Consider the following 15,716-nt stretch of genomic DNA (forward strand, 5'->3'; position numbering starts at 1 on the left):
GGGGGAATGGATGAGGGTTGAGGGGAGGAGGGAAGGGAGGAGGGGAAGGGAGTATCCCAGTGGGCGTGTCAGGAGAAGGACAGAGAGGGAGAGGACCAAAGTCCCGCTGGCCCATGCCCCTCCCTGCCCTCCCCACCCGCCTGCCAGCGAGTGCTATCCAGTCCTGAGTGTGAACAGCCCCTGGCCATCATGAGGGCGCCTGGGCCCGGGCGTGGGGTGGGGAGACGGGCAGGAGGACAAGCTTGTGTGCTCTGGGGATGGGTGTGTAAGCGGGATGAGCGTGACCACGATGGGTGTGGATATGGGCCTGTGTTTAAGGTGCTTGAAGGCAAGTGTGAGGATCCATGTGGTAATTCAAGCGGCTACCTGTGCCTATGGGGTGAATGTACAACAGTGTGTGTGAGTGTGACCACACGTGTGTGTGAACGTGAGGGACCTGTACGGAGGGGGTGAGGGCGAGGGTAGACGTGTGGGAGTGTGCATGTCACAGAGAGTGTCTGTACATTTGGAGGTGTAGGTGTGTCGGGGTGAGTTCACGTGTGAGATTGGGACCTGGGGTACAGGTGTGAGTGTGGCTGTGCAGGGGAGGGGGCGCAGGGAGACCACACTTTCCTCTCAGCCTTGGTCCTCTCTTGACCTCTGACCTTCGGGGTCCCTGTCAGCCCCTTTCTGCAGGAGCCAAGGGTGGTGCTCTCCTGTCCCCCCTGCGGCCTCTCCCGGCTCCAGGGAGAGAGGCGGCTGTAGGCCTGATGCGGTTCCCTCGGTGTGGGAGGGTGGTGTGGCCTCCGCGTACAGGGGCCGCCAACCTGGCCGCGGTGTCCCCTCCAAGCCCTGACAGCCTCCTCTCTCAGCAGCCATCGGAAGACCTGGTGCCCTATGACACGGACCTGTACCAACGCCAAACGCACGAGTACTACCCCTATCTCAGCAGCGATGGAGAGAGCCACAGCGGTGAGTCCGGGGCTGCCCGCCTGGCCTGGGTGCCAGCATTCCCGGGCTTCTCGGGCTTCTGAGAACTGGATTATTTTTTTTAATGTTTTTTATTTATTTTTGAGAGACAGAGTGAGCAGGGGAGGGTCAGAGAGAGGGAGGTACAGAATCTGAAGCAGGATCCAGGCCCTGAGCTGTCAGCACAGGGCCCGATGCCGGGCTCGAACCCACAAACTGTGAGATCATGACCTGAGCCACCCAGGCGCCCCTTCTGAGTACTGGATTAAGCTAGCTTCCAAAGGCCGTGAACTTACTCTAAACCCCTGCACCCTACACCCACAGCCTGCATTTATTGAGCATCTTTGGTATGCCAGAGCACGAGGTTGGCTTTGTCCAGTCTATCGGCTGCTCTAATCCTTGTGGCCTTTCACAAATGAAGAAAGGAGGCTTGGGGAGCTAAGTGACCTGTACGAGGTCACACAGCTGGTCAGTGGGACCCAGTCTGTCTGCCCAGGTCCAGGGCTCCTTCCTCTCCCCTCTCCCCAGACCCCTTCATCCTCTCTGCTGTCATCACCCCTGGCCCTGAACTCCACGTTGGGACAGCTCTGCTCCCTGCTGTGTTCTTAACTCCTATTGACATTCGGGGCTGGAGGATGTCATTGTTGTGGGAGCCATCGCAGCATCCCTGGCCTCTACCCACTAGATGCCAGAAGTACCGTCAGTCGCGACAACCGAAAATGTCTCCACACGTTGCCAAATGTGCCCTGGGGGGCAGAATCACCCCTGTGTGAGAACCGCTCACGAAGGGGAAGGCTCTGAGGTCCCCCTCATTCAGCAGGGGCCAGAGCCCTGGTTTGCTGGGGTAGGAGTGAGGATGGAGTGGGGACAAGGGGTCCTTCTGTCCCTGTCTCCTGGCCCATCCCAAGGCCCAGCCTCGACCCTGGAGCAAATTCAGGGTAGACGGGGACAGGCGTTAGGTGCCTGGGGTCCCGACAGGGCATTCTGAGAGGACACCCAAAGGGGATCTCGGTGTCTCCATGGGACACCCCTGAGCCCAAGTGAGAAGGCCTAGTGAACAGGTCTTCACAGGGGGATTCTCTAGGAGTTCTGAAACCCGGGCAGGCCAGACACTGGGGGGTCTGCAGCCCAGAGGGAGAGGCAGGCCCGGTGCCACAGCAGAGGAAGGTGTCACACCGTCAGGCCACACCTGGGGCCCAGTCACACCTGCAGCTCCATTCTGCAGAGACGTCGAAGGCAGTGTCAGCCTGATGGCCCCATTTAGGGGTGCTGCGCAAAGCACGTCCTTCTCTAGGGCTCACCCCCGGATGCCGAATCTTGTGAACAGCTGCACTGGGAACGCACACCTGGAGGCCGTGCCTTGGGAGGAGGTGGTAGATGTGCCTCCAATCCTCACTGGGGGCACACAGACTTCTTTCAGAATCCCAGGGCTAAGGAGGGTTTTAAACATCCTCTTTTTCATCCTTTAAAGCTTCTTTGCGATTCTGCCAGCAACACATTCTCTCTGTGGAAAAGCCTGACAATTTGGAGGGAAAGTCTCCCTCACCCAGCGCTCTCCCCATCTCCCAGGATCAAGGGTGGGTCTCTCTGACCTAGAGAGCAGCACTGGTGACCCCTGGCCCTAGCAGTTCAGGACCTGAGGAGTTCCCTCTGGTCTTGAGGACTGGCTCCCCCTGGTGGCTCCAGGCAGCAGCACCGCCAGGGCCCAGCAAACGCGGCCTGGGACTTGCTTCCAACACTAGGGGCCTGTCCAGCTCTGGCCTAACCTCCACTCAGTTTCACTGGGTTTGGGGTCATTTCCTCTGGGGCCGATGCAGCCTCAGTTTCATCTCTTGTAAAATGAGGGTGTGTGCACGCTTCTAGAGACCAGCTAGACCAAGGGGTGGGGCTGATGAAGTGAGCACTTTAGAGAAAGCTTGTGCTTTCCGGGCTCAGTGCCCAGGCAGGTCCCTTATGTTGGGGCTGGGGCTCTAGGAATGACTCCTGATTAGATGCCCGAGCACCCTGTTTTTGTCATGCCCCAATTCCTTTGGAGATTCCTCTCGTGTCCTCAGGTGTCCTGGCCATGGCTCCCCATAACCCTTGCCCCATCATTGCCTTTCTGGGCATCTCTGCTGATCTGTGCACCTGTTATGCCCTTTCCTAATGAAGACCCAAGAGTAGAGACACCCCACATTCTTCCATGAGTTTCTGCATGTCCTCTGGGTCTACATTTTTAGGTGGTTGAAACTTGCTAAAAAGGCACGGGGGCTGGACCTGGGTCTGGTCCTGGTTCCATCACTCACCCGTGTGTGTGACCTTAGAGCAAGTGACTTCACCTCTCCGAGCCCCTGTTCCCTCATCTATGGAAGTGAGAGCATGGAAACCCTGACCTCGCAGAGGTGTGATGACTCACTGAGTTAATGCATGAAAGGTGTGAGGTGCTGAGCACAAGGCCCAGTGAGCTTCCGAGTCAGAGCATGTTAGCTTTACTCCACCCCCTAGGGGGGGAGAGGAAGCAGCTGGGAGAGTGGGAGACGCACAGAGGACTCCGCGGCAGACCAGCTGCGTCATTTTCAACTGACCTAGGTGACAGTCACCCAACCAGCCACCCACCCATTCCACCACTCACCCTTGCAGCCGCCCACTCGCCTTCCCAACACTTACCATCTTTCCTCAGGCCCCTCTTCCCTCATTCTTCCATTTACCAAATAGCTTCTGACTAGATGCCATGGGCCAGACACTGTTCTAGCCACTGGAGTTTCCGTGATAAGCAAGCCAGACTAAGCCGCTGCTCCCACTGAACGTACATCCCAGTGAGGGGACAGGCGGCCATCAACTAAGCAGGCGAGCAATAAGCAGTCTTATAAAAAGCAAAGTGACGTGATGCAGAGTGCCTGTGTTAGGGGCTACTTTCATTCAGGTGGGCAGGGAAAGCCTCTGAGGAGGGGACAGTTGAGGCGAAATCTGAGTGAAGAGAAGGAACATGCACGCAGAGGTAGAAAGAACGGCAAGTGCAACGTAGCACTGACCCTGAGAGAGAGGGCCCGGGTGGCCAGTGCACGAGGCGCAGTAGTGGAGCCCAAGGGAAGCTGGAGGCACCTGCGGAGGCCAGATCACACAGTACCTGAAGGCCATGGCAAGAGTTTGGGTTTTATCCTACAAATGGTGGGAATGGGAAGCCATTGCAAATTTTTTTTTTTAAGCCTGACACCAGTTTTTAATTAAAAAAATTTTTTAAATGTTTTTTATTTATTTTTGAGAGAGAGAGAGAGAGACAGTGTGAGCAGGGGAGGGTCAGAGAGAGAGAGAGAGATACAGAATCTGAAGCAGGCTCCAGGCTCTGAGCGGGGCTTGAACCCACGAACCGTGAGATCATGACCTGAGCCAAAGCCGGACTCTTAACTGACTGAGCCACCCAGGCACCCCCATTGCAGGGTTTTGAGAATGACACGATCTGAATCATCGTGTGTGTGTGTGAGTGTGTGTGTCGTGAAAATCTAAATAAATGTTAAATCTTTAGTTTTTGATTATTAAGATAATCAATGGTCACTGCAAACAAAAGTACAACACCTTTATCAAGGAAAGTATTCCCTCTTCCCAACCTCACTCCCCACTGGTAGCACCTTAGTCAATCCTGGCAGACATTTGACTCCACATTTATGCTCCTGTACGTTTGTCAGTGTAGACACACACATTTGCACGTTCTGTTCACCCAACAATGGAATCATAGCCCCGTGCTGCTCTGCAAAGCTGCTTTTTACTAAAGCTTGTCATTGGCATTTCTTCATGACATACATGGCCCGGCGGGGCTGGATAAAAGTTAGTTGTCCAGTCCTCCTCTCACAACGTTAAGTAAATGGACACATGGACATTTGAAATAGAGACTCAGTACGTTATTTGTTTATTCATTCACAAGCATTTAGTGAGTACCTTCTATATGCTGGGTGGGGATGAGTCTAGCTTGAATTTTCAATTCAAGATACTATCTAATGCTCTATCTTGTCCTATGAAAGATGAGACTTCGGCTCTGCAGTCCTTCAGCATACACGCTCTCACACTTCACACAGAACAAAATGATTATACAGTAACTTTGTTCCATTTTATTGATGTAATTGATGCGCAACACTGTGTAGGTGTAAGGCGTACTGTGTAATGGCCTGACGTGTATAGATACTGTGAAATATCCCTCACCGCACACAGATACAAAAAAGCTTTTCTCCTTGCAATGAGAACTTTTAGGCTCTACTCACATAGAGTCTAATACAGTAAAACCTTGGATTGTGAGTAACTTGTTCTGCCAGTGTTCCGCAAAGCGAGCAAATATTTCTAAGACAGTTTAACTTGATATACAAGCAATGTCATACGTGACGCTGAATGTCACATGATTTGCTGATTGAGCAAGTGGTTCTTGAAATTTGCTTCAATATACAAGTGCTTTGGATTACAAGCATGTTTCTGGAACAAATTATGCTCTCAAACCAAGGTTTTCTTGTCTACCAGACTGCATTGCTAACTGTGGTCACCGTGCTATACATTATGTCCCAGTACTTACAACCAGAAGTTTTTTTTTAAGTTTTATTTAAGTTATCTCTATACCCAACATGGGAATTGAACTCACAACTCTGAGATCAAGTGTCACGTGCTCTTCCAATAGATCCAGCCAGGCACCCCTTATAACTGGAAGTTTGTACCTTTTGAGCACATTCCTCCAATTCCCATGACCCTGACCCTGGCTTCTGGCAGCCGCAAATCTGATCTCCTTGTTTATAAGTTCGGGATTTCTTTTTTGGCTTTTTGGGTTGTTGGCTTTTGTTTTGTTTTGTTTTGTTTTAGATTCCACATGTGAGATCATGCAGTATTTGTCTTTCTTTGTACAGTAACTTTTGTTAAATCAGTGTCTGAATTGTCCAGCATTATGACCATGTGGAGATTACTCACAGCTGAGCCACATGGTGGACTTTGACTACCTGTACTCTCTTATCCCCGAAAAAGAGAACGGGAGGGGGGGCAGGCTAGCAAGAGATAGTGTCTCATTCTGGAGTCAGGCTGCTGGGATTCACACCCCATCGCCCCGTTACTATCTGGGGTGTCATGGACAAGATACTTCACCTCTCTATGTCTCAACTTCTTCATGATGATACCTGCTTCATAGGATTGCTCTAAAGATTGAATGAGTCACTGTATATAAAATCCTTAGAACAGTGCCTGACGTATAGTAAATTCGATGTAACATGGATAGGAGTTGTTATTCTTTTTTTTTTCAATGTTTATTTATTTATTTATTTTGAGAGAGAAGGAGAGAAAGGCAGAGAGGTAGAAGGGAGAGAATCCCAAGCAGGTTCCACCTGTCAGCACAGAGCTCGACACAGGGCTTGAACTCACAAACTGTGAGATCGTGACCTGAGCCGAAATACAGAGTTGGATGCTTAACAACTCTTAGGATGCCTTAACTGAAAGCATCCTAAGAGTTGTTATTCTTCTGATTACCGTCTCCTACGAGAGGGTGTGTGGGAGGGAAGGCTCTGCTGTTTGTTTTTTCTCGTGTCTTTATGGTTAACAGCCTATAGAAATCTAGGCTGAAAATCCTGTTTTCCCTTAGAAATTTGAAAGCATATTTCTGTCTTCTGGTTACTAGAATTTTTCTTTTGAAGTCGGATGCCTTTTTATGTCCTCTTTTTTGAATGTCAACTATTTTGTTTTTGTTTATTTTTCTGCTTCTTTAGTTTCTGCTTGGAAGTTTTTAGTGCCTTCTGCAACCCTACGAGTTGCACTGACTAAGCTTTTTAAAAAATCACTCTCGCTGCTGCGGGAGAATAGATGGAGAGAAGACCACAATAAGAACAGCGAGAAAGCACTGGGAGAAAACTACTGGAATAATCTAGGCAAGAGATGACAGCAGCTTAGCCAAAGGTAGTGGCAATAGAGAAAGAAGGGAGTGGACAGATTCAGGATACGTTTTGAAGGCAGGGCTCATCAAGTTGACCATTTCTTCATTTTCTTTTTAATTATGGTAAAATATACCTAATATAAAATGGTAGTTCTTTTTTTAATTTTTGAGGACCTCCATACTGTTTTCCATAGTGGCTGCACCAATGTTACATTCCCACCAACAATGCAGAAGGGTTCCAATTTCTCCACATCCTCTCCAACACTGGTTAGTTTCTGTTTTTTTTTTATAACAGCCATTGCAGTGGGTGTGATAGGATTTGCTCTTTCCAATAAGGTTGGTGAAGGAACTAGAGTTCCAGTGTGTGACTCCTTTTCTCCATCTTTCCATCTTTCCATGGAACTCTTTCTTCCTTTCATACTACGGACCATCCACCCATCCTCCAATGTATTCTCATACCCATCTAGTCATCCACTCACTCACCTTTCCAGTTGTCCTTCCCTTTACCTACCAAACCCTCCATCCATCTCTCATGAACGTATCCCTCTAATAAATATATACAAAGCATCTTTTGTATACCAGGCACATTGTTAGGTGCCATGGAATCAATAAAACACAAGTCCTACCAGATTTACTATTTTAACAGGAGAAATAACAAGAGCTTTAACCATTAGGATACAAGGTAGAGAGTGACAAGTATGATGAAGCATGGAGCTCTCCACTCTTGGGGCTCCAGGTCCCTTATCTGAGCGATGTGCAGGAGGACTGGTTTCAGGAGCTCTTGTCCAGTGGTCTGTGATTTCCTAAGAAGGTTTTGTTGTTGTTTGTTCTTGTTTTGCTTTTGTTTTTTTGTTTTTGTTGTCAGCCCTTGTCTTCTTAATTCCTCGTCTTTCTTCTCAGTCTTGATCTTACTTCTGCTCCTCTGGGGAGAACCCTGGGCTTCAGGCTGGGATTTCTGCTCTGAGGAGATAAGGTCAACTGGATGACCCTTAAGGCTTTATTGCTGAGTGTGTGTGGAGTTGTTTTTTTTTTTTTAATTTTTTTAATGTTTTATTTATTTTTGATACAGAAAGAGACAGAGCATGAGAAGGGGAGGGGCAGAGAAAGGAGACACAGAACCAGAAGCAGGCTCCAGGCTCTGAGCTAGCTGTCAGCACAGAGCCTGACGCGGGGCTTGAACCCACAAACATGAGATCTGACCTGAGCCGAAGTTGGAGGCCTAACCGACTGAGCCACCCAGGCGCCCCTGTGTGGAGTTGTTTTGAATATGATTTTATTTTTGTCCTGGTGTCATACAGGCATTAGGGGCACCCAATATACCGAGGAAGAATCGAGATGGGTGGGTAAGACTTTGGTCCCAGATAGTGAGAGATCAAGATGAACAGGGTCACTGCTGGCTGGCTAGATGATGGATGGATGAATGAAGGGAAGGAGTGATGATGAATGGATAGCAGTTGATGGATGCGTGAGGAACAGGTGGATGATGGATGATGAAGGGTAGATGGGTGAATATGGATGAATGAATGATGGATGGATGGAGGGTGGAGGATGAATGATGTGTAAGGGGGGGATGATGGCAGACAGGCAGGTGCATAAGAGCGGTCAATAAGGTTGGTGCCACCATGGGTCTTAATTAAAGCTTTAGTTAACAGTCTTGCTCCTTAGAAGTTGTATGGTATAATGGTAGGAGTTCAGTCCCTGGAGGCAGACACAGGTGGGTTTGATCCTGACTTTACCAATTCCTGTCTGTGGACAAGGGACTTAATCTCTTTGAGTCATTGTTTCCTCATGTGCAAAAGAAAGATCATACTACAGTGGCCTCCTTGTCAGAGTTGGGGTGAGGATTCACGAGAAAATATGGATTAAGTACTCAGCATAGTGCCCAGTACCTAAAAATTCAAGTTAAAAGTTAACTCTTATTGATCATTTGATTAAATATTGATGGAGACCTACTATGTGTTCAGGGTGGCCTAACAGGCTATAAAAAGGAGGGTACAGAACTAACTCCAGATATGTAAATGGAATTATGTCCTTTTGAGGAGCAGAGTTGTGCTAAGGAGGCACAGTGCAGGATACCTGGGGAACCCACTGAAGGGACAAACAGGGATAAAGCAATGTGTTCTTGAAGAGTCATCTAGAAATGAGGTCCAAGGAGCCCAAAAGTGCTGACCTTTGCACTATGAAGGCTTCCTTGTACTGTGTTCCTTCAGAGGCCCCCATACTTGGAACGTTTCTGCCTACCAGATAGCGTTTATTACATAATTGCCTGAACACCCAAATCAAGGGTAAAGGCGAGGTTTCCGTTAGGCCTTTTGAAACTTTAATTATAGCTCAAGAATCCCATTTGCAGCTTTCAGGGGACCCTGGGGCAGGGTTTCAGAGTTTTAGCGAGTGCAAGAACCTCCTTAGGGCCCCAATAAATTCCAGTCCCCAATGCTTCTGATTGACTGGGTCTCCAAGGGGGTGCCCAAGCCCCCCAGAGCGACTCTGGTGAAGGTGTACTGGGACCTCCATGGGAAATGCTGGCCTCAGGCTGGGATTCCAAGAATGAGCATATGGTTCTCATGAGGAGCTAGAGCAGAGGTGGGGAAAGAGAGCAAATGGGGGCCCCTCTCTCCACACCTGGAGAGCTGCAGGCATGCGGGGTCCCCCGAACCCTGGAACTGCAGTGGGCTCGAGGGCAGAGGTTGGTGGGCAGGGTAAAGCATTGTGCCAAGATCTGGACAGTTCAACCCGGAGTGGGGGAGGTGAAAATGAGAGAGGCCAGGAGGGGGCCCAGAGGGCCGATCTACCCCTGGAGAGGAGCCCCCCAAACATCCCGTCTCTAAAGCACGAAGCCAACTGTCCCAGGCCAAGTGGAGAGCTTCTGGGTCCTGTTAACCCACTGCAAGATGAAAGTACAAATTAAGTGTTGTTTTGTTTTCCCTTCAGGTTTAGATGGTTTTGTGGAGGAGAGTCAGAGACAGTTCTCGGGAGGCTAGAACTCATTCATTCATTCATTCACTCATTCAGGAAATCTTTATTGAGTGCCTACTGTGTTTAGGCACTGGGAATAAGGTGAGAACAAAACCAGTGACCGCCCTCTTGGTGCAATGCTGAGGCCGCGGCTCCAGCCTCTGGGAGAAAGTGACAGCCAGGCTCACCACAACGATGTCTCTGGGCCACTCCCCGAGATGGCAGGGAACAGGAGGAAGAAGAGAAAATAAATATATATGAAAGTATCTGCCAGCTACTCAGGTGCTAATCTGGGGTCTTTAGAATAACACATTAATAGTATTAGTAATAGGAAATGTTTATTGGATCTAATTTTGTGTCAGGTTCTATTCTAAGCCCCTTGCGGGCATTTGCTCATTTAACCTGCACAACAAGACTATGAGATGGGTATAATTATTAGCCCCATCTTACAGATGAGGAAACCGAGGCTTATCGAAGTGGAATGACCTGCCCAATGGCACATAAGAGTAAATGGCAGAGGCAGGATTTGAACCCGGCTCTGTCTGGTTCCCAAATCATGTCCTTTCTCTCTTCTGAGCCATGTAGCCTTGTAGAGGTGGGAGTGTGGGCTGGATTGTGGGTTCAAATGATGTCATGTGTGGACAGGACGTCTGTAACTATCCAGTCAGGTCTCTACTTTTAGATTGGGGGAATTGGAAGATCAGGGAAATAAAATGTCTTGTCCAGGGTCACACAGCGATGCCACCGCAGAGCAAGATGAGAAAGCAAGTCTTCTGATAACCAGTGCAAAGCCGAAAAAACACGTGTTCTGGGGATGTGAGAGTAAATAAGTATGTGCTTGTATTCGAGAAAAATAGGAGGAAGACATACATACATACATACAGACAGACAGACAGACAGACACACACACACACACACACACACACACACACACAGGGCCGGTGGTGGTCCCCAGGAAGGGCCGTGCACTTGTCCCAGAGATGCCACCCTGGCCTGCCATCCTGTACACTCCCTCTTGGGTCACTTAAGAAAATCCCTCTTGTCACTTGGTCACCACATCTCCTTTTGGACCCCAGACTACCCAGGAAGTCTGCAGGCATGTGGCAGGTTTTTTGTTTTTTCCTGGAAAAGATGCCCAGAGAAACCATGTCCTCCTCCCAAGCCAGGGCTCCTGATGGCATGTGGCAGTTCCCCAAACTCGAATCCACCCCCACCACAGCCTCTGAAAGCACCTATGGGGGAGTTTCCATGACAGCCCTGTGTCCTGGCGACCTCGCTGGAAGACAGATGCAGCTGTCCAAGGGCATGGCTTTGAAGGGGCAGCACCGTGGGCCTGGTCAAGTTCTGGTGTGTGAGGAATGTCAGCCCCGTGACTTTGTAATCACACCTTGGCCATGTGACAAGACCATGTGTGTGTGACTGTTTTCAGGAGGTTTTCGTAGGGACTGGCAGGGGACTCGGCTTTCCCTGAGGGCCCATGCCGGGGCTGGGAGTTTTTACAAATGTCTCATTTGTATCCCCCCAGTAAATTTTATCCCCATTTTACAAATGAGTCAACTGAGGCCGAAGAGGTCCTTGTACATGCCTGAGGTCACCCAGAAAGCAAATGGCAGAGCCAGAACCCGTGTCCTTGTGACCACCTGGGAGGCAGGATGGAATGGTTGCGGGGAATGCAGGCTTTGCCTCAGACCTGGGTCTTGGCTGTGCCATCAACAGGGCCTCAAACTGCGGGCACATTCCGTCACCTTGCCAAGCCTCAGTGTCCTCCTCTATGAAATGGGGGTGGTAAACAATGAGGTGAGGGGGGGTGAGGTCATGAAAGTCGATCTGGAGCCCAGCCCGGCCTGTGATCATAGCCCCATCTGGCCTGACATCATTGTTTTTTAAATCGTGATGCCCTTCTCCGGCCCTGCGCTGCCCGGCCATCCCTGCAGACCATTACTGGGACTTTCACCCGCACCACGTGCACAGCGAGTTCGAGAGCTTCGCCGAGAACCACTTCACGGAGCTGCAGAGTGTGCAGCCCCCACAGCTGCAGCAGCTCTACCGCCACATGGAGCTGGAGCAGATGCACGTGCTGGACACCCCCATGGCGCCGGCCCACGCGGGCATTGGCCACCAGGTGCGTGCGGCCGCTGGTCCCGTGGGACCCGGCCTGTGGTGAGGCCGGCGCTTCACAGGAAGCTGACACAGGCTCTTACTCAACTCGGCTTCCTGCCCCACAGCGCCAACGGCGGCCGGAGCCCCAACGGCTGCCTCCTGACCCTCTGACTGACCTCGTGACCCCACACCCCTTATCTCCTCTAGCCCCACGATGGACAGAGCCCCGATAATTCCCACCCGACACTGACCTGCCTGACCTCAAGAGCCCTCCTGGTCCCCAGTGCAATCCCCATCCACCGGCCCCTCATGGATCTGACTTCCAATTTGCTGGACACAGGCCTCCTCCACTGGCCTCCACTGGCCTCCTTGTCTCCACTGGCCCCCTTTATGGACCCTCCTCAGCCCACGGATCCTAATCCCAATCAGTGACCTCTGTTAACCTCTACCACCCCTAGCTGACCTCCACTGGCCCTTCTCAAACTGCTCACCCACTTATGAAACCCCAGTCACTCCCATACCCAATCAACCCACTGGTCCCTCTTCACTGCCACCTCTGACCCCAAGAATGCCAGGCCACATGGCACCTCTGTGCCTATGAGGAAAGGGTGCCCTTTCCCCTGGCCAAATGGCCCTGAACCAGGAGCCCAGGGGGGCCAGATCCCAGCAGCCCCTGGCCCCCCACAACCCACCCCTATGTGTAGTTGACACTGCCTGACCCCTGTAACCTGACTGACCTCCAATTTCCCCAGCCTTCTCCCAAATCCTTCTGCCCCTTGCTGGCCTCCCTTGCCTAGATGACTGTTCTTCAGGAGCTCTGAGATGTGAACTGGCCCCAACTGACCTCAACTCTCTTTCCCTGCCTTTCCAGGTCTCCTACCTACCCCGGATGTGCCTCCCATACCCCTCCCTGTCCCCGGCCCAGCCTAGCTCGGATGAAGAGGAGGGCGAGAGGCAGAGCCCCCCTCTGGAAGTGTCTGATGGGGAGGCCGATGGCCTGGAGCCAGGGCCTGGCCTCCTGCATGGGGAAACAGGTAGGGCGACCCAACCGTCCAGCCCAGCCCTGACCCTGGCCGTAAGTGTGCCCCATGCACCCCAGCCCCTAAGGGCACAGTGGTCACACCACAGAGTGTGTGTTCGTAGCTGTGAGCCTGTGAACGTTTGCTAAAGCGTGCACTGCATCTGTGACCGTCTGTACCCCGCTGGGGCATCCAGAAGGGAAACCGCAAGAAAATGACCTACCAGATAGGAGTGTGTTGCGAACGCACCTAGGCCTCCCTGTGACCGAGCATGGAGGCCCCGTGTGTGTCTGTACCTCTCCGGGCTGCTGGTGAATGGGTGTGAAGGAGCCCACTCCCCTGTAGACCGTCCCCTACCGCCCGTCCCTCCCCAGGGGCCACCCACCACCCGGGGGACCCACATCAGGAGAGGCGGTGAGGGTGGGCGTCTGTGTTGGGGCTCTGACCACCTCCCGCCCACAGGCAGCAAAAAGAAGATCCGCCTGTACCAATTCCTGCTGGACCTGCTCCGCAGCGGGGACATGAAGGACAGCATCTGGTGGGTGGACAAGGACAAGGGCACCTTCCAGTTCTCGTCCAAGCACAAGGAGGCGCTGGCACACCGCTGGGGCATCCAGAAGGGAAACCGCAAGAAAATGACCTACCAGAAGATGGCCCGCGCCCTGCGCAACTATGGCAAGACGGGTGAGGTCAAGAAGGTCAAGAAAAAGCTCACCTACCAGTTCAGCGGGGAGGTGCTGGGCCGCGGGGGCCTGGCTGAGCGGCGCCACCCGCCCCACTGAGCCCAGGCCCGCAGAACCCGCTGGGCCTGCCAGGCTTCCCCGCTGGCCATAGCATTAACCCTTTGCCCGGCCCGGACACAGGGAGGCAAGCTCCCAGGGGCCAGGGGCAGGACTGTGGCGGGCAGGGCCTCGACTCAGCCGTCCGCTCCCTCCTCCACGCCCGCTACCCACAGCCTCTCCTCACCTCCTACCAGGACTCCAGCCCCGGCTCCAGAGGGCCACCTGGGCGTCTGACCCCAGAGAAGGGTCAGCCTTGCTTAATACGACCTGCGGTGTGCTTCCTTGGGAGTTCAAAGTCCTCAGATTTGTATAAATCAGAACCCTCCTTCCTGAGCGTCTCTCCCTTCCCATATCTCTCCCTCGTTAGCTTCCTCAAAGACCATGTATTAAAATTATTCTCAGTGAGCCCTCTTGTAGCTGAGTCACCATTACATTTTTGTTTGTTTGTTTGTTCGGCGCATCTTGTCTGGGCTCTCTTTTTCTCCTTGGGTATTTTCTACCAGTGCTGGGTAAGGACATCAGGATCAATGACACACAGTGCCTGACCAGGGGCCAGAGCTGGTAAAAGAACAGGGCCTTGGTTGTCATCAGGGGAATAAATCATTAAAAAGGTCTCTGCATCTGATAAGTGGGCTTTTGAAAATGTCCCAGTGAGGCTGAAACATTTCCGGTTATGGGCCCAAAGAGGATGATTAGTAATAATGGCTGCCACACTGGATTTTATGGCCGCTTATTACATGTCAACTTTGAGAAATGGAGTCTGAAAGCATCCCATTTTATAGACTGGGAAACTGAGGCTTGGAGAGGTCAAATGATTTGTTCAAAGCCGCACAACTTGGGGGAAGGGTGGATTCTACTGTACGTGGGTGCTAGGTCAGTGTGGGGTAGGGAGCCTCAACGTGTCTGGAATGGGGTGCTGTGGAGCAGGAATTAAGCCCCAAGGCATTCTCACAGCATCCGTGCGTAGCTCCGGTGTTGTGCTCTCTGGCTTCTAGTCCACAAGGGAGAAACAGAAAAACATGAGCCTGTAGCCATCCTGCTTCCAACCACAGCAAGATGTGGAGGCAGACCGCCTGGGAGTGAGCGAACGGCCCAAAGGAGCCAGCAGGCCTCTGAGAACCCGGACTCGGGGGCCATTGGCATCAGCGCAAACACCCTCAAACACCTCCTTGCCCCGAGAGCTAAACAGTGACCTCCCTTCTCAGGCCTCCAAGCCCCAAGAGAGGGTCAGTGGTGCGCAGTCCTCTTGAAAGAAGGCTAAGGGGAATGCGATACAGTTTAGAAGCAGTTAAAAAGCACTCCACTGAGGCAGAGAAGAGTGGATTCCGTGTCTAAAGGAATGGCAAGTTCGGAGCACATGGCAATGCTTGTGTGTAGAATTCCTCCCGTGAGGGTCAGGAGGGACGAACGGCCTTTCCTGATGTTGGATCGTGCTTGGAGAGAGTCACGTGTAATTTGCTTCTTTCTGTGTAGCAACCGATGCCCCTGAGGTGATGGGGGTGAGGGGGGCACTCACAGATGACCACAGTTCATAGAGGAACAGTGGGGGTGGGGCTGGGGATTCAGAATATTCTGGCAGTATTTTCTACATGAATCCTTGTGACTTTGGCAAGAGCCATCACTGCTTCTGACTTCTTCTTTGGGGTCTGTCCCAACACCCTTACCTGCAGGCCCCACCCAGCCCTTCCCCTTGGGTGGCGCCAGCTCCTAGTCCTGCCCTCTCCCCGCTCCCACTCACTGGCCCTGAACTAAGCCCACCCAGGACTCCGCAGTCCTCACCCAGCCCAGTGCCCTGCGAGCTGCAATATGACACTTTCATTCAACACTTTCTCTGTGCCTGGCACTGATCCAGCCTTTTCATTTATGAACCCACTTCGCTGCTGGAACAGTCCTCCGTTGTGGGTGCTGTTATCCTCACCCCATTTTACAGATGAGGGAACTAAGGCACTGAGGTTAAGGAAGTGGCCGCCCCTGGTCTCAGGGCAGCCCGGTCCCAGTATGTGGATCTGTGCACATACCAATTCACCATACAATTTCCCCTGC

The 15,716-nt window shown here is 51.8% G+C and overlaps 1 protein-coding gene across 2 annotated transcripts in view; it reads left to right on the plus strand.

Moving 5' to 3' along the window:
• Window positions 1-14,104, plus strand: part of SPI1 (Spi-1 proto-oncogene) — a 15,960-nt gene extending 1,856 nt beyond the window's left edge. Inside the window, exons 2-5 of one of the 2 annotated variants that reach the window (XM_029956610.1) lie at window positions 852-951; window positions 11,707-11,894; window positions 12,744-12,906; window positions 13,354-14,104. In XM_029956610.1, the coding sequence (XP_029812470.1) occupies window positions 852-951; window positions 11,707-11,894; window positions 12,744-12,906; window positions 13,354-13,673 (771 nt within the window). In that variant the 3' untranslated portion in view covers window positions 13,674-14,104. The remainder of the gene's footprint in view (window positions 1-851; window positions 952-11,706; window positions 11,895-12,743; window positions 12,907-13,353) is intronic. The other variant, XM_029956611.1, reaches the window with a different exon arrangement.
• The last annotated feature ends 1,612 nt before the right edge of the window (window positions 14,105-15,716 follow it).

This window comes from Suricata suricatta, chromosome 11 (assembly GCF_006229205.1).
Source record: "Suricata suricatta isolate VVHF042 chromosome 11, meerkat_22Aug2017_6uvM2_HiC, whole genome shotgun sequence".
Classification (NCBI taxonomy): domain Eukaryota; kingdom Metazoa; phylum Chordata; class Mammalia; order Carnivora; family Herpestidae; genus Suricata; species Suricata suricatta.